Source organism: Bos mutus, chromosome 9 (genome assembly GCF_027580195.1).
Source record: "Bos mutus isolate GX-2022 chromosome 9, NWIPB_WYAK_1.1, whole genome shotgun sequence".
Taxonomy (NCBI): Eukaryota; Metazoa; Chordata; class Mammalia; order Artiodactyla; family Bovidae; genus Bos; species Bos mutus.
In genome coordinates this window covers 74,238,909-74,262,306 of record NC_091625.1, presented here as the reverse complement: position 1 = coordinate 74,262,306, position 23,398 = coordinate 74,238,909, and the positions used below count along the sequence as shown (strand labels likewise).

Sequence of the window (23,398 nt, the reverse complement as noted above, 5' to 3'; positions counted from 1 at the left end):
CAAGATACTCTACTTCTGCAAGGTTCAATTTCCTTATTGTTAAAACTGGGACTATTTATTGAATGTTATATAGTCAGTTCTGCCATAGTGAAACATGTGTGTTCATAAAAATTCATGTGCTAGGGCCCAGAAATAAACATACACATGTACAGTCAGTTAATCTGTGACAAAAGAGGTAAGAACATACAACTGAGAAAAGACGATCTCTTTAGCAAGCAATGCTAGGAAAGTTGGATGGCTGCTGGGAAAGTTGGATGGCTGCAGGTAAATCAATGAGGTTAGAACACTCCCTCACATCATACACAAAAATAAACTCAAAATGGCTTAAAGACTTAAATATAAGCCACTAATGACACCATATGACACTTGCCTGGTGGTAGAATGGCTAAGACTCCATGCTCTCAATGCAGGGGGCCCAGGGTGGATCCCTGGTCGGGGAAATAAGATTTGACGCATCACAACTAAGATTCTACATGCTGCAACTAAGACTCAGTACAGCCAAATAAATACATATTAAAAACAAAAAAAGACATACTATAAAACTCCTAGAAGAGAATATAGGCAAAACATACTCTGACATAAATCATAGCATTGTTTTCTTAGGTCACTCTCCCAAGGCAAAAAGAAGTGAAAGCAAGAGAAAAGAGTAACAGAAGATGAGATGGATGGCATCACTGACTGAATTGACATGAGTTTGAGCAAACTCTTGGAGACAGTGAAGGACAGGGAGGCCTGGTGTGCTGCAGTTCATGGGGTTGCAAAGAGTTGGATACGACTTAGAGATCGATCAACAACAACCTATAATAGAAAAGAATCTGAAAAAGAATGTATACATATATGTAGCTACATATATATACACATATGTATATATGATTGAATTACTTTGCTGTACATCTGAAACTAACACAACCTTGTAAGTCAACTACACCTCAATAAAAATTTTTTTTTAAAAAGGTAATGTGCTAGGCAAAATAACAATAAAAATCACAGGGCTTTTGGCAAAAATAGACTTAGGATATAATACTCAAAAACTTCATCAGTTACATGTGAAAAAAAATAGGAACCTAGCAAGTATGGTAGCAGAGTTTCATACATGTTAAGTGGTTAAGAAACACATAAATACTAAAATACTATTTTATTTTAAAAACACCTGGTTTACTTGTAGAAATGAGTATCAAGAAAGCTGTGAGCTGTTGTGAAGAGGCAGGAGAGAAATCTGAAATCAGAAGGAAAGCTGTAACATGAACAGAGGATGAATGTGAGTTGAAATAGCTGGTAGGTGCTGGAGTTGCTTATGTTTCAGAATTCTCATTCAGTTCAGTTCAGCTGGGTGTTAATTATTGCACTCATGTAGTGTTTCTTGCAGACTAAGTGGCACAGAAGCCCACTGTCCTTGTCTTTTTGACTTCACACACTTAAGCACATGCTTCTTTTGGCTTCAAAGACAACCTCCGAGATGGTCTCCAATGATCTCCACTTTCTGGTATCCACACCTTTCTTTAGTCTGCTTTCACACTGCACCAGGGTTAGGTCTGAACAGCCAATAAAATATAGTAGAGTGATGGTGTCACTTCTGAGATTAGCTTATAAAGGTAACAACTTCTGTCTTGGACTCCCCTTTCTCCCATCATTAACTGGGGGAAGCCAGCTATAGCATGAGGACACTGAGGCAACCCGTGCAGAGGTCCATGTGATTGGGAACTGAGGTCTCCTGCCAACGTTCACATGAGTGATTGTGGAGTGCATCTCCAGACTTCAGATGTTTGCAGTCTCAGCTGACAACTTCACTGCAACTTCATGAGAGACCCTGAGCCAGAATCAGGCAGATAACCCCTCCAGATTCCTGACCCACAGACACTGTGAAATTATTGTTTAAAGTTGCTACGTTTTGTTATACAGTAACAGAGAAACTACTACATTTGATTTTGTCTTCTACCTCCCTGGCTGTTTTTTCTCAATCTCCTTACTGGTTCCTCTCCTCTTTAAATAAATGTATAAATGTTGAAATTCCCTGGAGCAGAAAAGATCACCTTCTGTTTCTGGAATGGAAAGAATGGTAGTGAACATAATTAATCAAGAGGAAGGTGGTTCCAGGTGAGAATAAATAGATAAGTGCAGGTCGTGGTACATAAGTGGTTATGTATATATAGTGGATAAGCTACATAAGTAGTTTGGATTTCAATCCAGCTGCAGTGGAAGGTTACGATTGTAATCAGAGATATGGCATGATTTATTTGAAAGGGATCATTCAAGTTCTCTCTGAGAAATGGACTGACAGTGGGCAGGGAGACCAGCTAGGAGGCTGTTTTAGTTTAAGTGAGATAACAATGATAATTGTGAGAAAAGGAAAATGCAAATAATTGTAAATGTATTTTGGAAATGGATTGACAGGTCTCAGCTTATTTATTGGATTAAAAATTCAGGGAAAGAGGAAATAGTGTTGCTCCCTAGATTTTGACCTTAATTCACTGGATTTTGATAGTGTTATAATAGTTGGGAAGATTGGAGAGAATAATAGGGAAGGAAACAATAAACAGGTTGGGAGAAAGAAAGGAAATTAGAAATTTCATTTTTTTCTAACATTTTCATTTATTTATTTAGATGCACTGGGTCTTAGTTTCGGCATGCAGGATCTAGTTCCCCCACCAGGGACAAATTCAGACCTCCTGCATTGGGAGCATTTAAAACTAAACCAATTTAGTTTTAGCCACTGGATCACCAGGGAAGTCCCAGGAATTCCATTCTTAATATTAGGTTTGAGATGTGTGTGAAACCTCCAAGAAGAAAGACAAGGTATGAAGTCAAGTATGTGTGGGTCTGTGGTTCAAAGAATTCCAGTTTTGAGATAAAGTACAAAGATGATACTTAAAATCACAGGATGACAGATATAGAAAGACAAGAGATGACTCAGGACTGAACCCTAAAGAATTTCAACAAAGAATGTTCTGCTCCTCCTATAACCTCTCTCAAGGAAGAAATGGTTTTTGGTGATAAAGCTAATAATAATTCCATTACCTCACTTTTGGTGGCCTTTCCTCTCTGCTCTTTAATAGCTAGATTAAATAGCCAGCTGGCATAATCTGTGGGCAAGTATTTCTTATGAAAACTTTGAAAGTATTACATTTATTGCAATAATCTTTGTGAGAAAGATGCACATTAATCTTGGTGGGACTTAAGAACAATGCTTAACAGTCATATTTTGATATTTCAATTTTTTTTAATGAATATTAAAGAACAATAGTGTAATAAATAATTCTTGAATATATAATTTTGGTAATTTTAAATCTTGGGGAAAAAACAACTTCCATGTTCGCAGCAGGCAAATCGAGGATAGAAAGAGTGGGGGGGGGGGTGGAGGAGGGTGGAACCCAGTCAACTTGTGCTCACCAGTAGGAAGTGAAATAGATTTGGCAAGGGGACCATTTCAATTGTACAGATACGGAAAAATGCCAGACCATTTGGGAAAATATCCTCATAAATAGAAAATGTCTCTACCCAAAACACAGCATGCAGTTGAGGGTTCTTGTTTGTGAGGAACAGAAACCAACTCTGGTTAGCTCATTCAGAAATTTACTGAAATATCAGCTAGCTCCAAGTATCAGGATACATTTTATCACACACACACACAAAAAGAAATCAATACAAAGCCTTGGGAAGGATAGGAACTGAGGAGGTAGCAGAAACAATAGCCAACCACTCACAGCCCCCCAGCCTACATAACCTAAACTCTTTTGGCCCAACTTTGTTTTGCCTGCTTCCCACTACTAATGGGTTAGCAACAGTTACTATTCTCAGGGAGTGGGAACACGCCCTCCAAATTCCCCTTCAACTTTAATTTCCCCAAATGAGAAAACAGTTCCAATGTTGTTCAGCCTAAAAAGACAAAACCAGTAGAAGGAGGGAGTCTGCCTTCCAAGTCTAACCTTCCAACACCATTTTCAGATAGCAAGTCCTTTCTTGTTCTCTCTTTCAAGTTACCTTAAATGAAACAAACCAAAACCCTAAGGAAAGAGTTTTATAAACATAGAGTAAACTATCAATGACCTATAAGTTAAATTTAGCTTACTGATTGATTATTCTTTTTGTAGGCATTTATCTTATTAAGGTTGGTCATTTGTTTACAATTACTATTTCTTCTTGGGAAAATTTCTTTTTATACAATGTCCTTTTGTTAAATGGGCTCTTGATTTTCTCATGTTCCTCTCCACTTTCTTTGTATTTTCAACAGGGTAAAAAGTTCCATTACAAAGAATGGAACTGTATTGGTGGAATGTCAGGTTTTGAAAGTAAAAGAAAACAATACAGTGAAGTACATAAACCATGATCTAAATTCAATATCCTCTAATTTTGGAGATTGATAAAAGTGTCATATATCAAATGAACCTAATTCAAAAGAAGCCTGGATTGCTTTTTATTAAAGGATTTGTTCCAATGTCTCTTCTACTTAGTTATTACCTCAGGTTATTTAAAGGCAGTTATACTGCCTCAGATAGCAACATGACTTCGTTTTCAATGCATTCGCAACAGAATTGCAGAGAAACGCTTAAGATAATATCCTAGCTTATAAAACACTCTTGTCAGATTGTGGTTTATCCTGATATAATGGGTAAGGGCTTTTAGCTTTAAATCAACCCCCTCCCTTACTTGCAGAATAGTAGTTGTATTGAGCCATCAACGGCTTTTCCTTTTTTTAATATAGTTTATCCATTCCACAAATATTTATTGAGCACCTGCTGAATGCTTGGGACTTATCAGTGCACGACATAGGCCAGAGATTCCTGCTTCCACATTCTGACAGTGGTGAGGGGTTGAGGGGCAGGCTGTACAAGAAATAACCGAGAATACATCCCATAAAAATGAGGTATTTTTTCTAGTTGAGCTCGTAAATTGGATGTGATGAGAGAATGCCCTAAGCACAGTATTAAATCCACGGCTAGGGCCCAATACTGGACTGCATTTACTGACAGAAGACTGGTTACTAATTAGAACTTTTAAATCCTTTCAGGCAGTTCAGGTCCCTTAACAACAAAGTAATAACGATTTTAGGCCCTAAGGAATTACGCGCAGCTAAGTCTTAATAGAAAATGTGCTATGACTCTTACTTGAAATTTTATCCAAATGAAAAAATGTGGCTTCCCTTATTCATAATCTGGTTTATATTTTTGGCAGATTAGGTTGTTTCTGGACCAGCACAACTGATCGTTAAGCTTCGTGTTTTGCTTTATTTTTATGCTCAAACCAACGTCTCGAGGCGTCTAAGTGGTAATGCTTTAACCACGTCCGAGGACAAGAAGCAACCTCTGACGCAAACCGCCAGGATAGCCTAAGCCACTTCGGAGTACTGCAGCGTGAACTCCGCTAAGGGTGGGAGAGTTGGTGTGACGCCACTCAAGAAACGGACGCAGATCGTGGCCATTTTTCTACTTTCTAAGTGCGTCTGGCATATTTTCTATCAAACAAAAAGCTACACTTCCTAGCTTACAGTTGGCGTCTGAGAAAAAACTCGGCGCTTCCGGGCAGAGAGACGCAATGTGCTAATAGAGTCCGTGTCTCTTCCTCAGTGTGAAATTATCCTTTTGTTTCCGGCCTGGTCAGAGTTGGTCCCACAGAAAAAATAGACCAGACGAGCAAAAGTAGGGGCAAAAGAGGTCAGGAGGGTTCGCTCAATGCAAACCAGAGAGACCAGCGAATACCCCGGTGGGGAACCACGACCTCACATCACCAAAACACCCCGCCCACTTTCTACCGCCACCCTGGCGGAGGCGGCTGATGAAGACCGGAAGGCGGAGCCGCCAGATCATCGCGCGAGACCAGCCACGCGACTTCCCAGAAAGCCTCAGGCAACATCTTTACCGCGGCCGGAGAGCGGGTTTAGGGCGGTGGAGTGGGTGGGACTTGGTCAGATATTTAGCGGCACCGGAGGCCACGCCCCAAATCGGAAGTGACGGAGAGGAGCTAGCGCGTCGAAGATACCTCTATGGTTTTCCTCCCGTTCTTGAGTGGGGAAATGGCCGCTGTGTAGTTACCGGTGAGATAAGTCCCGGGAACCATCCTTCGGCGTGTCAGGTAGGCCTTGCGTTGCGTCCATATAACTCAAAAGGCAGTGAATATCGAGGAGGAATGAATATTACTGAATCTTTTGTTGGTAGTGGCGGGTTGGCGGTGACAGGAGAGCCCAGGAAACGTTGCGCCGTTATTTATGCGTTTCCCAGCCAGTTTCCCTCAGGCTTTCGAGGCACTACGGGCCGAAAAGGTGGGGGGTGGGGTGAGCAGCGAGAACCGTGCGCGCGCGCGTGCCTGCGAGCCTGGCTCGAGACCCACAGACCGCGCGGCCTTCCGTGCGCCTGCGCAGATCTGCGTTTTCAACCCTTCCCCCATTTTCCTCAGTCCGGACCTCTGCGCGTGGCCGACTGAAAGCTCTCCCCGGCGCACGCGCGCTTCCTCTTCTCTCCCTTCTCCGCCTACGGCTCCTCTGGCGGTCCGAGGTGCAACTTGTGTTCGTTTCTCATTGGCTGGAATCGCCACCTTTCTTTCCGGCCTGAGAGGCTTGGACAAAATAACTAACCTGCAACAAAGTGCTTTGGGTAGGTTAACCCCTTTTCGCGCCCTCTTTTAACTCCTTTTCCCAGGCTTCACGCTCCCGGTCGGTTTACGCCTTGATTTTGTTACTCTGGTTTGTCCTAGGATCTCGTTCCGCGCTCTCTGACCCCGGCATCCGCCTCCGGCTTTCTGGGTTGCGGGAAAATTTTTCTTCGGGTTCCCCTGGTAACTGATTTGAAGCGAGAGTGCACTCTTGACTCTAGGATTTGGTGCCTAGTTACTAGCTTGGGCAGCGGTCTCAGCCGATGGGTGTAAGGACGGCCCTGCCACCTCCGGGGCTAAAGGGCAGTTCTGGAGTATCCGCTAAGCCACGTCCTTCATGCAGATTTAGCCACTGTACCTTGTGAGAAAAGTTGCATCCGCGATTGGTGGTATAAATGGATGGTTGGGAGTGGTGAGTTGAGGTTAGGGACTTTGCCATCATAAATCCTTGGTTGGCTTTATTTAAATTTTAAGGTGTATCTCGTCAGAATCCAGCAGTACTGGCAATTACTTTTCTAAGTCAAACTTTATTTATTTTATATATATGTATAATTTTAGAAGTGAAAAAACTTGAAATTAAATTTGGAGGTAGATATGACCAAAAATGACATACAGAGATGAGCTCCTTCAGTCTTGTATTTTTTTGTGCAGCAGCGCCTCTTAAATTTGGGGGATATTAAAAGGCAAAACAGTTTATTTCTCACTGTGAATTCTCATTCAGATTGGACTATAGCTGGAATGGTTGGGCTACAGTTTAGACAAAGAACCTTTACATAGGAGGAAACGCTACCAGTTTATTTGCAGTTTTATGTGATCCTAGACAATTTTGGATAACTAATTGAATGGAAGGATTATGTGTCCGAAATAACTTACTTTAGGTGAGTAAACTAAAGCCTGTCTACTGATGGCAGTTAGCATCTTGTTTTAAGAATACCACACTTTCATTGTCACATTGTGGTAGTCATGGGAATCCTCCTTGATTCAGATAATTGTGGCAAAGGAAATTTTTTGGCTAGAGCTGATTCTTGAGTTGGAAGAGCAGTAGTGTTTCAGGACTTGGAGATAGATCTCTGAAAACTTGTGACTTGGGTAGGCTCAGGTTTAGTTCAGTGTATTGAATATGGGCGGCTACCTATACTAGATTAGCTATGTGAGTGACAACTTGTGTTAATAGAAATGGAAAGTCTTTTCGCTTCTATTATATATAGAACTTCGTATTAGGGTTTTTCAGAAGCTGCATTCAGAATCATTGGGGAAGGACAGGGAAGCCTGGCATGCTTCAGTTCATGGGGTGGCAGAGTCAGACACGACTTAGCAACTGAACAACAACCACAGCTATGTAATTTACAGTGATTTATTAAGTGACAAAAAAGTGGATAAGGGAATTGGGAAGTCCAATTGTCTCTGACTGGTAAGTGTAAATGTTTAGGTTATAGCTGTAGGTTATGAATTTGTTCATTTTTCAGTTCAAGTTTCTTAAACAGTGGTTGTCAGTGTTAGCCCCAGAATGTTAAGTAGTTAATATTTTCTTTGCCCCCAGCTGGAAAAAAGTCAACAAACGTTGTTCAGTTGTTAAGTCGTGTCCAACTATTTGCGACCCCCATGGACTGCAGCACACCAGGCTTCCCTGTCCTCACCATCTCCCAGAGCTTGCTCAAATCCATGTATATTGAATGGGTGATGCCATCGAACCATCTCGTTTTGTGTCATACCCTTCTCCTCTTGCCTTCTTCACTCTTTCCCAGTTTCAGAGTCTTTTCTAATGAAATCAGCTCTTTCGCATCAGGTGGCCTAAGTGTTGGAGCTTCCTTCAGTCCTTCCCATGAATATTCAGGACTAATTTCCTTTAGGATTGACTGGTTGGATCTCCTTGCAGTCCAGGGTCCCTCGAGTCTTCTCCAATACCACAGTTCAAAAGCATCAGTTCTTCCATGCTCAGCCTTCTTTATGGTCCAGTTCTCACATCCATTCATGACTACCGGAAAAACCATAGCTTTGAATAGATGGACCTTTGTTGGCAAAATAATGTCCTCTGCTTTTTAATAATGCTGTCCAGGTTGGTCATAGCTTTTCTTCTAAGGAGCAAGCATCTTTTAATTTCATGGATGCAGTCACCATCTGCAGTGGTTTTGGAGCCCGAGAAAATAAAGTCTGTTTCCGTGGTTTCCTCATCTATTTGCCATGAAATGATGGGATTGGATGCCATGATCTTTGGTTTTTCAGTGTTGAGTTTTAATCCAACTTTTTCACTCTTCTCTCTTTCATCAAGACGGTCTTTAGTTCTTCTTTGCTTTCTGCCATAATGGTGGTCTCATCTGCATATCTGAGGTTATTGATATTTCTCCGTGCAATCTTGATTCCAGCTTGTGTTTCATCCATCCTGGCATTTTGCATGATGTACTCTGCATAGAAGTTAAATAAGCAGGGTGACAATATACAGCCTTGATGTAGTACTCCTTTCTCAATTTGGAACCAGTCCAGTGTTTGATACTAAGTATTTAATATTTTCTTTGCCCCCAGCTGGAAAAAAAAATCTACAAACATTAATGTAATAATAATACAGGTTGACATTTGTGTGTTATTTCGGAATTTTCAAACCTTCAACTTGATCTAGTATTTCTCCATATACTAGTTTAGCTCAGGCACTCAGTTGTGTCCGACTCTTTGCAACCCTATGGACTGCAGCACGCCAGGCTTCCCAGTCCACCACCAACTCCTGGAGCTTACTCATACTCATGTCCATCAAGTCGGTGATGCCATCCAACCATCTCATCCTCTGTCACCCTCTTCTCCTGCCTTCAGTCTTTCCCAGCATCAGGGTCTTTTCCAATGAGTCCATTCTTCGCGTCAGGTGGCCAAAGTATTGGAGTTTCAGCTTCAGCATCAGTTCTTCCAATGAATATTCAGGGCTGATTTCTTTTAGGATAGACTGATTGGATCTTCTTGAATTCCAAGAGTCTTCATTGATGCCAAAGCATCAGTTCTTTGGCGCTCAGCTTTCTTTGCAGTTCAGCACTCAGATCCGTACATGACTGCTGGAAAAACAATAGCTTTGACTAGACGGACCTTTGTTGGCAAAGTAATATCTCTGCTTTTTAATATGCCGTCTAGGTTAATCATAGCTTTTCTTCCAAGGAGCAAGCGTATACTAGGAGGAGGCCAAAAAAGGTAGAAAACTTTTTAGGGCCACATGAACCAGGGAGTGGCACAATCTGGTCTGGAATGCAGGTATTCTTTTTCTCAGTTCTGCATGCTTTTTTCTAAAGCAGGCTGCCAAGGAGCTGGACACAGAATCAAAAATTTGTGACTAAACCATTTTTTTTTAAGCTTTTTCTTAAGGAAATATTCAAGCACAAAAGTGGAATATTGAGCTGTTATTTAGGCTTAATAATTATCAGCATTTACCAACTTTAACATTATTTGCTTTTTTTTGAGAGTGCTTAAAAATTATTTTATATTGGAGTATAGGTGATTAACGTTGTGTTAGTTTCAGGTGTAAAGTGATTCAGTTATACATGTGAAATCTGTTCTTTTTCAAATTCCATTTTTCTGGAGTATTTTAAAGCAAAATTCCACTCATTTTATTAAGCATTTCTTGAGTTTGGAGCCTTAGACCACTTGGCCATCCTCACACCCTGTTAAGCATTTCTTGACTTTTTAAATAATGCTGACTAATGCTATGCCAAAAATATTAAATATTAATCATTTGAAGTGAAATTAATAAACTTTGAATATAGACCATGTGCCAGATAAGTCATTTCTATTTATTAGTTTAGTACATTTAATCTTAAGCCTATGAGTAAGTACTGTTACTAGCTTTATTTTATATCTGTGGAAAGTGAAGCTGAAAGAGATTAAAGTAATTTGTCCAAAGTTGGGTAGCTGGTTAATTGTCAAACCAGAATTTTGAACCTAGTCAATTGGAGTAATAGTCATGGGAGGTATTTTTAGGATTATTAAAGATATGAATAGCAGTAGTTTCCAAAAATTTGGAGCCCACATCCTGAATATGCTAAAATTAAGACTGGGCTCAAGTACTTACTGTTACTTCAACCTTCTAATTTGTCTCCCTTTTCTTTGCTCCATGTGGTTCATGCTCTATACAGCAGCCATCTTAAAATGCAAATAAATAAGATGGTGACACTTCCCAAATCAGACCTTCTAGGACCTTCCCATTACAGTTAGAGTAAAATCTCGACTCTACTCTGGCCTCCTTATTAGATGCCATTTGATTTAGTCCTTTCCTGTCTCCTGCCTTATCTTGTACCCTCTCATTGATCACAGTACCTCAGCCTTCTTACAAGTTTGTCTTGAATTGGTTAAGTTTGTGTCCTTTACCTAGAATGCTTTTCTTGGATCTTTGCAGTGTTCCTTCTCTTTAACTTGTTACCTTTTTAAAGATGGTTCAAGGATCCACTGTAGTAGTCCTCCTCTCCATCTCTTGACATCACTTTGTGTTCTTTGGTTTCTCTCTTCCCCTGGCTTGAACGTAAGCTCCAACAGAGAAGGGAACTTAATGTCTCACTTAAAGTCCTGTATTTCCTACAGTAGTAGTGTCTGGCTTCTGATAGTCTCCTTTGTTTAAATTCATATGAATTATGAAAGCTTAAATTCATCTGAAAGGTGGGGTTAAATATGTAGCTTATGGGATTATGAGGATTAAATAAGGTAATTTTATTTAAAGTCACCTAGCACAGTTCTTCAGAGAAGGCAATGGCACCCCACTCCAGTACTCTTGCCTGGAAAATCCCGTGGATGGAGGAGCCTGGTAGGCTGCAGTTCACGGGGTCGCTGAGGGTCAGATATGACTGAGCAACTTCACTTTCACTTTTCACGTTCATGCATTGGAGAAGGAAATGGCAACCCACTCCAGTGTTCTTGCCTGGAGAATCCCAGGGACGGGGAAGCCTGGTGGGCTGCTGTCTGTGGGGTCGCACAGAGTCGGACAGTGACTTGGCAGGGACCTGTCGTGTCTCCCATAATATATAACACAGTGCTTTGTATATAGACTTCCATTTAAAGTAGAAAAAAGGCAAGCTGATTACAATTTTTGTACTGTCTTAAATATTAACAGTATTAAATGTTAATTTGTAATGTATATTATTAACATATTATGTGTCATATTTTGTATATGATCATTGAGTTTTTTGTATGGATGCTTGAATATATTCATTGATTGTGAATAAGAAGGTACGTCTGCTAGGCTAACAGCCTACAGCCCCTTTTCCCTCACTTTGCTGTTTCTAGCATATATTTTCTTGGTACCTCAGAAAATCATGACTTGGAGTAAAGAGAGACTTGGCAATTGGTTCTTCTTTGGATATACAGAAACTAAAATAAGCCTTTTAGAATTGTTTGGGGGTAAGTGTTGGTTAAAATGAGCCTTGTATCACTTCCAGCAGTGAATCAGTAGTATTGGACTTCTCGGTCAGAATAAAGTTTCATAACAGCCTATCAGTTTAAAAGATGAGAGTTTTTCTCTGCCCACTTGGGGGATCTAATATTTTTAAAACTAAACATAGGAATACTTTAGAAATCTTTCTGTTTAATGTATCCGTGTTCTTTTGTTTTTGCTAATTTTTATTTTGCTATATTTCCCATACTTGATAGGTTCCTATTCTTTCTTCCTATCTTAAAAATAAAATAATTCCCTTAGCTGTAAGGCCCTGTATAAATATTTAGGGAACATGTTCTTGTTTTACCAGTTTAATCTTATTTCTTCTACTTTGTGTTTTCATTTTTATTACATTTTTTTCATTGGATCAATAATTTGATAGGACAGATATTAATGTGGGTTTTTTTCCCACTTAAACTGATTTATTAATTCCTTGAGTGTAGTCACATACAATTTTGTATTGTTTAGTTTCTGATCCCCTCGTAGTTTTGACTGTGCTTTGTACATAGCTGAAAATGTGTGCTAAGTCATTTCAGTCATGTCTGACTCTTTGTGACCCTATGGACTGTAGCCCTCCAGGCCCCTCTGTCCATGGGATTCTCCAGGCAAGAATACTAGAGTAGGTTGCTATGCTGTCCTCCAGGGGATCTTTCTGACCCAGGGAACAAACGTGTGTCTCCTGCGTTGCAGGCAGGTTCTTTACTACTAGCGCCACCTGGGAAGCCCCATAATTGATAATAACTGAATTTTATTCATAAGGCTAAGCATTTCAGTAAATACTGAAACTGCTCAATACTTTGTGTATAACTTAAATTTATTTGCATAGTAATGTAAATTAGTTTCGGAAGAGCTCTGGCTTCCAGTTGATACTTGTTTCATCTACTGGCTGGTTGTTTTTTTTTTTTTTTTGAAACATCTGGTATATAAGCAGCAGCAGCATGATAGTTGTTACATTAACTTTAAAAATCGGCTTCAAATGAAACTGAACTATATGAAAGGAAGTGGTCAGGAGAAAATAAGATAAATAGCATTAAAGTAAACTCAAACTATAGTTGTTATAAACTGTAGCATTATGAATACTAACTGTAGATGGTAGTAGTTGAATCCTAAGTTGTGTCCGACTCTTGCGACCCCATGGACTGTAGCCTGCCAGATTCTTCTGTCCATGGGATTCTCCAGGCAAGAATACTGGAATGGTTTGCAGTTTCCTTCTCCAGGGGATCTTCCTGACCCAGGGATCGAACCCAGGTCTCCTGCATTGCAGGCAGGTTCTTTACCGACTGAGCTGTGAGGGAAACCCTTACTATAGATACATAACATGTTATACCAAGATGGCCACTTACGCTAACCACTTTGGAATTTTCTGATAGGATGACAGTATAGCTTCTGTTTTCTAAAGCCTAGATCGCTAAAATTAGAACTCAAGTGCTTGCATTAAAGGTCCTGCAGTTTCATAATGCACTGCTGCATTCTGATTAAAACAAAAGTTAAATTTCTTTAAGCTTTTATGGTTAAAAACTTATTTCCTGATTCAATATTCTGTTCCTGAAATATTTAGTGCCTTTAGCAGTGCTGAGTGATAATATGTTGTAAATAGTGGATTTTTTATCATAATTCAATTTTTTTTTTTTTATCTTTGCTAGGAATTTAATTTCTCAGAACATTCTCTCCAGGAAGAATCTTACAGTATCTCAAAGACTTCAGTTGACTGCTTGATCCTGCATAAAACCCAAGGTAGATGATTAGTTTTTCTAGTCTGAAGTTTGGACTTTTTAAAGAAAATGTGACTTCTGAACCTAATGATTTAGACCGATTAAAAGTGATATGGTCTGAAACTTTTGTTACGGTGACTTGTATGAAGTAAGCCAGATTTTTAAAGTTTTAGGGAAAAGATTCTCTTTTATTTCTAGGTTGTATATCTGCTTCTACTTCTATAAACACATCTACTTAAAGACTCAAAACACACAGTTATTCAAAAATAATCAGGACAAAATAGCTCTGCTTATTTAACTTATCTTTTATGCGTACAAGAGGAGTTCCATAACTTAACTTTTTCCCCTTTACATGGGTGTTAAAGTTAGGTTTGATTGCTTATTATGTGCTGAAAATTGTTTTAAGAATATTACATGTATCAACTCATTTAATCCTCTCTACATGTCTGAGGAAGGTACTGTCTTTATATCTTAACTCACTTGGAATTAAGAGTGAGAGAAGATGAAGCTGGTGTTTGTCTCTTTGAAGACAGTTGTGTTTTATTTTAGAATAAATATTTGTTTGAAACCCATTGAATTTGTCATTTATGTGGCTTTTTTGGTGAGGAAGTATGCAGACATCATTGCCTCCTCTAGTTTATCTCAATACTTTTCAAAAACTTTCATACTACTGAGCAAAGTCTAATTAGGTCAAAATGGTTTAAATACATGGCAACTGCAGGCTATTAGGAAAGTTTAGTGAGTTGATTTTTTTGGGAAAAAATACTTAATTTTGTGTAAATTAGTGAAAATTTAAAATAGTTGTAGCAGGAATAAACTTGGGAGATGTGTAGGTTTAATTTTGTAAAGAGTAGATCTTATAAATTAGTCCTGTTACTAATTTCATGAGGTCTGATTATTGCATTAGATACTAGCTAGTATTTAGAAAAGTTAGAATATTGGTGTACAGGTTCTCTTTTTCTTGCCGTCCCAATCTCTTCTTGCAGCAATCTCTTTAGTTTCTTTTATCCTTTTTCATCTTTTCACCAGAAAGCTATAGGGTGAACTAGGCATTGTCACATAAGTCCATTTTTATTTCTACAGTCATGACTGTTGAAAGCAGAGCTTTGAGCTCCAGCTGTTAAGAGACTTAATGACCTTTATTCTACTGGGAGACTTATCCATCACCATTCCAAGCAGTATTGCATACATGGAGTGGTCAGTTTAGTCCCATTTCAAAGCCATAAAGCACTTATGATGACAGCTGGGTAGGTTTACTCTGTTTTTTAATATTATGTCATTTGTATTTTCTTTTCAGGTTTGTTATCTGTAATACTCTGATATTATTTATCTTTTTTACAGGAGAGGTAGGCATTTGTATTGGGCATGGAATAACATCTAACGTACTGCTGCAGTCTGATGTCATTGCTCTTTCTGACTTCTGCAGCTGCTGCCTTTTTTTGGATTGAGGCACATAAGTGGAAAAGTCCATAGAAATCTTCTGTTGTTTCTTTACAATACCTGCCATGCAGGTGCAAATACAGTTTTAGTTAGGGATAATTGACTTAGTACTTACTTGAATAATGATGGGTAATATCCTTTGGGAAACTTAATGTTTTATAAATTTAATTTGTATCTGAAGATAAGTTAAATAATAGAAACTACTTCTCTTGCATTGTGATTTTAACCTTTTTTGCCCTCTCATTTGCCTAGGAGAAAAGAAATGGGTCGCTCCAATTCTAGATCACATTCTTCAAGATCAAAGTCTAGATCACAGTCTAGTTCTCGATCAAGATCAAGATCACACTCAAGGAAGAAGAGATACAGGTGAATTACTGTGCTTTTACCTCTTTAAATTATAATAATCATACCAGCTAACAGTTATAGATTGCTTACACAGGCAGAGTGCTAAATTCATTAACATGTTTTAGTCTCCAAGAACGCTGAGAGTGGATCTGTTGTTTAGAATTAGTTCACTGGGGAAACTTTGGATGAATTTCCTGCAGATAAAGGGGAACTGTTGTAATGTTAAGAGATGAATTGGATAATGTAAGAATTATTTGGCAGTAAATAATCTTTGCTATTTCATAGTTTCTTGTTTCTGACTCTGAGGTCTCAATAGGTTTATTCTTTTATATAAAAATGATTGACTCTGGTGGTTTTTCTTTAAATGGTAATACATACTTAGCATGGAAAATAGAAACAAGTTAAATAAATGACCATGATCTTATTATGAATTAATGTTAGTTTCTGATTTTTCTTTAGTATTTTTCTTGACCTAGCTTTTTATTACATATACATTTAGCCACTAATGAATATTCTTCCGTGGCATTACGTATTCTTTTGACATTACCACTTTAAGTGCCTGCATGAATGTGATGTGTTAGTGTGTCCCATTGTTGGATGTCACTTTTTTCCCCCGTTTTCTCGATATATACCTTAGAATTGAGATGTTTTTCATTGAAAATAATAACCTTTAACTTTTATATAAATGAGGGGTTTTTTAAAAAAAATACATTTTTAGCTTTGACGTCTTATTTGCATAATATATTCAATCAGAATGGTACAATGGAATAGTTTATTTTTCTTTCATTGATATTTATTTCATTTTTAGTTCTAGGTCTCGTTCCAGGACGTATTCAAGATCTCGTAGTAGAGATCGAATTTATTCTAGAGATTATCGTCGAGATTACAGAAATAATAGAGGAATGAGACGACCTTATGGATACAGAGGAAGGGGTAGAGGGTATTATCAAGGAGGAGGAGGTAGATACCATCGAGGTGGTTATAGACCTGTTTGGAATAGAAGACACTCTAGGAGTCCTCGACGAGGTCGTTCACGTTCTAGGAGTCCAAAAAGAAGATCCGTTTCTTCTCAAAGATCCCGAAGCAGATCTCGCCGATCATATAGATCCTCTAGGTCTCCAAGATCATCCTCTTCTCGTTCTTCGTCCCCTTATAGCAAGTCTCCTGTCTCTAAAAGACGAGGGTCTCAGGAAAAACAAACCAAAAAAGCTGAAGGGGAACCTCAAGAAGAGAGTCCTTTGAAAAATAAATCACAGGAGGAACCGAAAGATACGTTTGAACACGACCCGTCTGAATCTATTGATGAGTTTAATAAATCATCGGCCACATCTGGTGATATTTGGCCTGGCCTTTCAGCTTATGATAATAGCCCCAGATCGCCCCATAGTCCTTCACCAATTGCTACACCACCTAGTCAGAGTTCATCTTGCTCTGATGCCCCCATGCTCAGTACAGTACACTCTGCAAAAAACACACCCTCTCAGCATTCACATTCCATTCAGCATAGTCCTGAAAGATCTGGGTCTGGTTCTGTTGGAAATGGATCAAGTAGATACAGCCCTTCTCAGAATAGTCCAATTCATCATATCCCTTCACGAAGAAGCCCTGCAAAGACAATCACACCACAGAACGCTCCAAGAGATGAGGCTAGGGGACGTTCCTCATTTTATCCTGATGGTGGAGATCAGGAAACTGCAAAGACAGGAAAATTCTTAAAAAGGTAAGAGTTAAGAGAATTTAGATCATAATAGTAATATTTCTCTGAATTCTGTTTGGATTTATGTTTTAAAATTGCATTGTGATGTGTATTTAAGTATTTTTACTTGTGACTTCTTTCTTTTTATAAAATAATTCCAAGTTGATTGTAAAGTGTTTTAATGTTTATGAAGATAATTCATGCTCTTCCTTTTCATTTCATCCATTTTTTAAGTCCAGAATTAAGAATGTAAATGAGAAGTTGAAAGTGTTAAAGCATTGAAAGCTTATTTTGTCTTCATCATTATAATGTGACCTACATAAAATAATGCAGTTATATATTCTTGTGTGGTAGTATAAATAGTCCAGCTGCCAATTTTTAATAAATTTTCCTGACTGTAGAAAAGATAATAAATGGTATTTCTTATTGACTCCAGTAACATTTCAGAGAGATGCTTGGTCTAAATGCTAATTTTAAGCATTACTAAAGGTTCCTTAATGAAAATGGATTGCTAAGGTAATATGGTTGGTTTTAAGTAAGGAAATACAGCAAGCTTGCTATTTATTTTTTTAGTGCTTCCCAACCTAAAATTAATTTTTTATTGAATTGATATGTAGTTTCTACTTAATATTGCCAGAAATCATTTTCTACTGAAAAGTATATACATGAATTATTTTGTGATTTAGATAGAATAGTAACATCTAATATTAACTACACTGAAGTCCACCTTTTTGAACTCTTACTTAGTAGATATGTTAGTGAAATTTTGAGTGTAATAAGTAGGATTCAAATAGATAAATATATTAAATAGATAAGTATATTTTAAGTATCAGATAAGTGTATTACAGATAAGTTTTTAGTAGTTCTTAGTCTCAAAAATTAAACTTAAGCTCTGTGGAAATTTGGATTTGTTAGTGCAGAATTGTGAACTATGAGTAAACAAGTTTTTGAGAATGGCTTTACTTTTTTTAAACTTCAGAAGTCTTAATGTGTGCATTTATTTAAAAACTCAGCACATAAGCTTTATGGATGCTTTTAAGGCTTTCTATAAGTGGAATCTGAAAAAAGCAATTTTCAGTAGGATTTTTTCCTCCTATTACTGGCCCTGTGATATTGGGAAGCACAGTTAAGTATGTAAGTGGTCCAGAATGAATGCAATCCAGAGTTACCATCCTCTTCTTTGCTTATTCACAGGTTCACAGATGAAGAGTCTAGAGTATTCCTGCTTGATAGGGGTAATACCAGGGATAAAGAGGCTCCAAAGGAGAAAGGATCAGAGAAAGGGAGGGCAGAGGGAGAATGGGAAGATCAGGAAGTTCTAGATTACTTCAGTGATAAGGAATCTGGAAAACAAAAGTTTAATGATTCAGAAGGGGATGACACAGAGGAGACAGAGGATTATAGACAGTTCAGGAAGTCAGTTCTTGCAGATCAGGGTAAAAATTTTGCTACTACGTCTCATCGGAATACTGAGGAGGAAGGACCCAAGTACAAGTCCAAAGTTTCATTGAAAGGCAATAGAGAAAGTGATGGATTTAGAGAAGAAAAAAATTACAAACTTAAAGAGACTGGATATGTAGTAGAAAGGCCTAGCACTGCAAAAGATAAGCACAAGGAAGACGACAAAAATTCTGAGAGAATAACAGTAAAGAAAGAAACTCAGTCACCTGAGCAGGTAAAGTCTGAAAAGCTCAAAGACCTCTTTGATTACAGTCCCCCTCTACACAAGAATCTGGATGCACGAGAAAAGTCTACCTTCAGAGAAGAGAGCCCACTTAGGATCAAAATGATAGCCAGTGATTCTCATCGTCCTGAAGTCAAACTCAAAATGGCACCTGTTCCTCTTGATGATTCTAACAGGTAATCCACATTGCTCCCCAGTAAATAATCTGTGGGTGGTTAGTTAATAATCCAGTTAATTATCTTATTTTCTGACCATACTTCCCATTTTCATATTCAAACCAATGGTATATTTTGTTTGTATGTGTCTGTCTGTTACCGATATGCTCCAGACCTGCTTCCTTGACTAAAGACAGACTGCTTGCTAGTACACTTGTCCATTCTGTCAAGAAAGAGCAAGAATTCCGATCCATCTTTGACCACATTAAGTTGCCACAGGCCAGCAAAAGCACATCTGAGTCATTTATTCAACACATTGTGTCCTTGGTTCATCATGTTAAAGGTATGTTTAGTATTGTGAATTATATTTTTCTTGCAAGTAAAAAAAAATTAACAGCTATGCATAATAATAATGCACCCTAGGGCTCTATGTAGTCTCTATTAAAATTTTGTATAAATAACACTTCATAAATGAGATACCAGTCTTGGTAACATTAACACCTATTTAATAAAGTGATTTTTAATAAGTGAAATGTAAGTAAAATTAAAACATACCCTGAAAATCTGTATCATGATAAAAAATGATACAGATTTATACAGTGCTGAAAGTCTTTTTGAAATGTGCCATAATACTGTCCTTGAAGTTCAGAGTGCTTGCAGATTATCTTTGATTGCATTCATAAGACCTGTATTAATGTACTTGTGGCATAGATTTATAACAAAGTGGTGCAATGTTGTTACTATTATAAAGAATTTCTTTTTAACCTTTAAAGAAACTTGAAACCAGTGGGAGGGGAAAACTGTTTCTGTGTTAATTTTGTATTACTTAATTTGTTATAATATTTTACTTTTTTATATGATAAATCAGAAAACTTTATTAGGATTTTTAAAGGGGGGAAAAAGTTCAAGAAATTTAAAAGTGTGTTAGGTAAGTAGTGATACTGTGAGTAGTGAGTGACTAAGGATAATAATGATGACATTCCTTGAGGTCCTGGGGATGATGAAGGATGTTCTTTTCAACTGAAGTAGTGATATTCTCTTTTCGCTAGTGTCTAATTTTAGTTCCAGAGTTACTAATAATTTTCAAAGATTTTAGCTTGAGACTTTTTGGGCAAATAGATGTTATTATTTTATTTTTGTGTTTGAAAGGGAGTTTACCCTGAAGTAGGTTTCTTACCTAGGAATCTCCGTGGCTGTTGCTCTGAAAAGCCGTTTTTGAAAAGTTTGTCTTTGGACCTGAGAACAACTCATAGGTGAAACTTGTCACTCAGGAATTCTTAATGCACTTGATATTTCAAAATAGTGAAGAGTTAATGAATTTCTTTTTTACTGTAATTATTTAAATGTAGTAACAAAAGAGTTTAGCTATTTGGCTATAACTAGGTTTGTGAACCAATTTATGACCATATTACTGTGGTGCATAGAATATGAAACATTAACATTTTTTCTTTTTTCACTTTTTTTTTTTTTACCTGTCTCTACATTTTACAATTTATTGCTGAATTTTGAGATCAGGTTTTGATAAATTTTTCCTTTTTCCTTTTTTTTTTTTTTTTAAAAGAAAAGAACTGTAGTTGTGTTTCATTATTGGTATTGTGCAACCGATCTGAACAGCTCTTACTTCATATAGAGCTGAAAATGCCCAGTGATGTTTTCTTTTTCATTGTAACTAGGTCCTGGAATATGTTTTGAAATGGCAAATCCATGTTTCAAAGTAAAATAGCTGTTGAAAGATACAGGCAAAGTTGAATCTTCTGTCTTCCTGGCAAAAATGGCATAAAAACTGAGTTGCTAGCTCAAATTCCTGGGTTTCATGGAATTATGATTGAGGCACTACCCTGGTAGTGGCCATTTCAAGTTTTAATGATTGGTTATGAGACATGTGCTGGATATTGGGCGGTAAGTTGACACAGATGTATGTTGACCTGTTAAGCAGATAGCTTGCTTCGTAATGTAACATTTCATGACTTTATACGTCTTTCTATATTACATCAACAGCATATCTTGAAATGGTTTAAAAAAGAATTGGTGTTGATATTACTAATTTTAAAATTGTTAAAAGACAAGACAGTAATATCATATGTACTGTCAGGTTTGCCAAGATGCCAGATTTTTGGAGTAATTAGTATTAATTGATGTAAAAAATATTTTTCCAATTGAAGTGCCAGTATTCAGTTTCTTAAATCCAGTTTTTGTTAACAACATAGTTCTTGCCAAAATAATTTTATTAGTTTATTAAAACAAGCTTTGCAAGTTATTTTAGTATTTTCATTTTCTGCAAATGATTACTTGAAGTTAACTTCATTGGTTCATATTGGCAAGGCTTAAGGACATTGACATATTATTGTTGCTTTTTGTTTTATTTGAGGAAGTGTAGTGCGTTATTGAAATGGAATTAGAGAGAGACTCTTGATTTAGTATATTTATTGTTCTTGGATTATATGTAATATTGACAGAGACCTGTGAGGAACTTTGCATCAGTTACCTGTTGAGGTACAAGAAGTTACGTGGGACAGGGTAGGAGTTCTTTGTAACACTTGATTCTCTTCTACTAGGTTTCTTGAGTATTTTTATTTTCTATTCACCTGCTACATGCCCTTCTGTCACAATTGAAAATTCCTCTTAAGGTAAAGGTAACTAATTGGGCAGTGTTTCTCCTAAATCAACAGAGCAATACTTCAAATCATCTTCAATGACCCTAAACGAGAGGTTCACTTCGTATCAGAAAGCCACTGAAGAACATAGTGCCAGGCAAAAGAGCCCTGAGATACACAGGTATGTATACCGGGCATGTAAAAATGTTGTTTTGATAGGAAGACACTGTTAAACAAGTTCATGTTGAAGCTATAGATAAGATACATGAAACTGTATGGGTATCATGACTCAAATGAAAGTTTTCAGTTTACCATTTCTTTTTAATTTTCAGTTTATTTGGTTAAAACTGGTTGTTAGAACTTAAAATACTCACTCTTATCACTTTCCAGTTTGGAATTAAATAGCTACCAGTTTGTCTTTTGGGAGGGGTTGGATGCCTAGAGTAAGTAACCCTTGAATTTTATTCACTTTGAGTAAGTTTGTAAAATAAAAATGCTTCGTGAGATAGAATTGTTCCTTGTGAAAAGATCGTGAATTTGAAGTCAGATAGTTATTTTCAGTTCCTTGCTCTCACTTAATTGCATTGTGATAAAAAAGTTATTTAATCTCTGAATGTTTTTTTTCCATCTACAAATAAGAATAACAAATAAAATATCCTGTTTTGCAGGATGATGTTGACAGTTAGTATTAATTGTAAAGTACCTAATTCAGTGCTTAATACGTAGTAGGTATGGTTTTGGTGGTCACTGCTGAAGAGGCACTGAGAAGATTCAACTGACAGTAGCTTAAGAACTCAAGGAGAGGCACAGAATAAAACTAAAGATACTGAATATGTAAAAATATTGGAGATAACTTAAGAACAAATAATCCTATTTGTGTATTTATTGATACTGATGTATTATAATTATATGCTGATACTTAAATGATAATTTTAATCAAAAAAGTTTTTTCTTTTTTGATGATTAAAGTAAGCTTGATATCTTAAAAGATCAGGCTTCATTTGTTTATAAATAATTGAGGCATTTTAATTTATTTTTAATAAATAGTTTTTATTTCTTAATTATCTATTAAGAATTAGATTAATAATCTTACTATACTAAATTTAGTCAACTGGGAGAGAAAAACTGGTATTCCCTTTACAAAAATGGAAAAATTTTAGGAATTTGTAGAATCATAAAATTAATGTGACTACAAATAGACTTTATTTTACATTAAGGAGAATTGACATCTCTCCAAGTGCCCTGAGGAAGCATACCCGTTTAGCAGGGGAAGAGAGAGTTTTTAAAGAAGAAAATCAAAAGGTATGTTTTGAATGCACTTTTTCTTTTCCAAGTTAACTTCTGGTTCATTAATGCTATTGTTCTAATAAGCAGTTTATTTAGGCAAAATGTTTATAGACATCATCTATTTATAACTTGTAAATAGATATATTTTTATATATATATATCTGTGTTAGTGTGTATGTAGTGTTTCATCCTAGAAAAAATTAAGCTCACCCTTTACTATATGTTAAACTAAGAATAATTAATTTAAATGCTAATGAAAAGTATTTCTAAGTAAAAGGCAAAGAATCAGTGAGTAGACAGGAAAATTATAATAGGAAAGATACACATTATATAAAGTTTTCTGTTAGAGGTGAAATGGGTGATCCAGAATAAATATTCCTTGATTTATGTGTGCCTAAATTAATATCTTTAGGTTCTTCAAAGAGAGAACGAGAAGTAATCGCCATGCTACTGGGTTTTTGATCTGGACTAAGAAATAAACATTCTAAGAACTGGTTTACAAATGAAC

The 23,398-nt window shown here is 37.1% G+C and overlaps 1 protein-coding gene across 9 annotated transcripts in view; it reads left to right on the top strand.

The window, feature by feature from the left end:
• Nucleotides 1-5,910: 5,910 nt before the first annotated feature.
• BCLAF1 (BCL2 associated transcription factor 1) overlaps nt 5,911-23,398 on the top strand; it is a 30,885-nt gene continuing 13,397 nt past the window's right edge. For 3 of the 9 annotated variants that reach the window (XR_011465392.1, XM_070376737.1, XM_005899103.3), the window contains exons 1-8: nt 5,911-6,066; nt 13,621-13,711; nt 15,382-15,495; nt 16,283-17,194; nt 18,365-19,030; nt 19,183-19,352; nt 21,679-21,784; nt 22,821-22,905. Coding sequence is in view for 8 of the 9 variants with exons in the window: in XM_070376737.1 (XP_070232838.1) it covers nt 15,392-15,495; nt 16,283-17,194; nt 18,365-19,030; nt 19,183-19,352; nt 21,679-21,784; nt 22,821-22,905 (2,043 nt within the window). In the remaining variant the exon portion in view is untranslated. The remainder of the gene's footprint in view (nt 6,067-13,620; nt 13,712-15,381; nt 15,496-16,282; nt 17,195-18,364; nt 19,031-19,182; nt 19,353-21,678; nt 21,785-22,820; nt 22,906-23,398) is intronic. The other 6 variants (XM_070376742.1, XM_070376740.1, XM_070376738.1 and 3 more) reach the window with 3 other exon arrangements.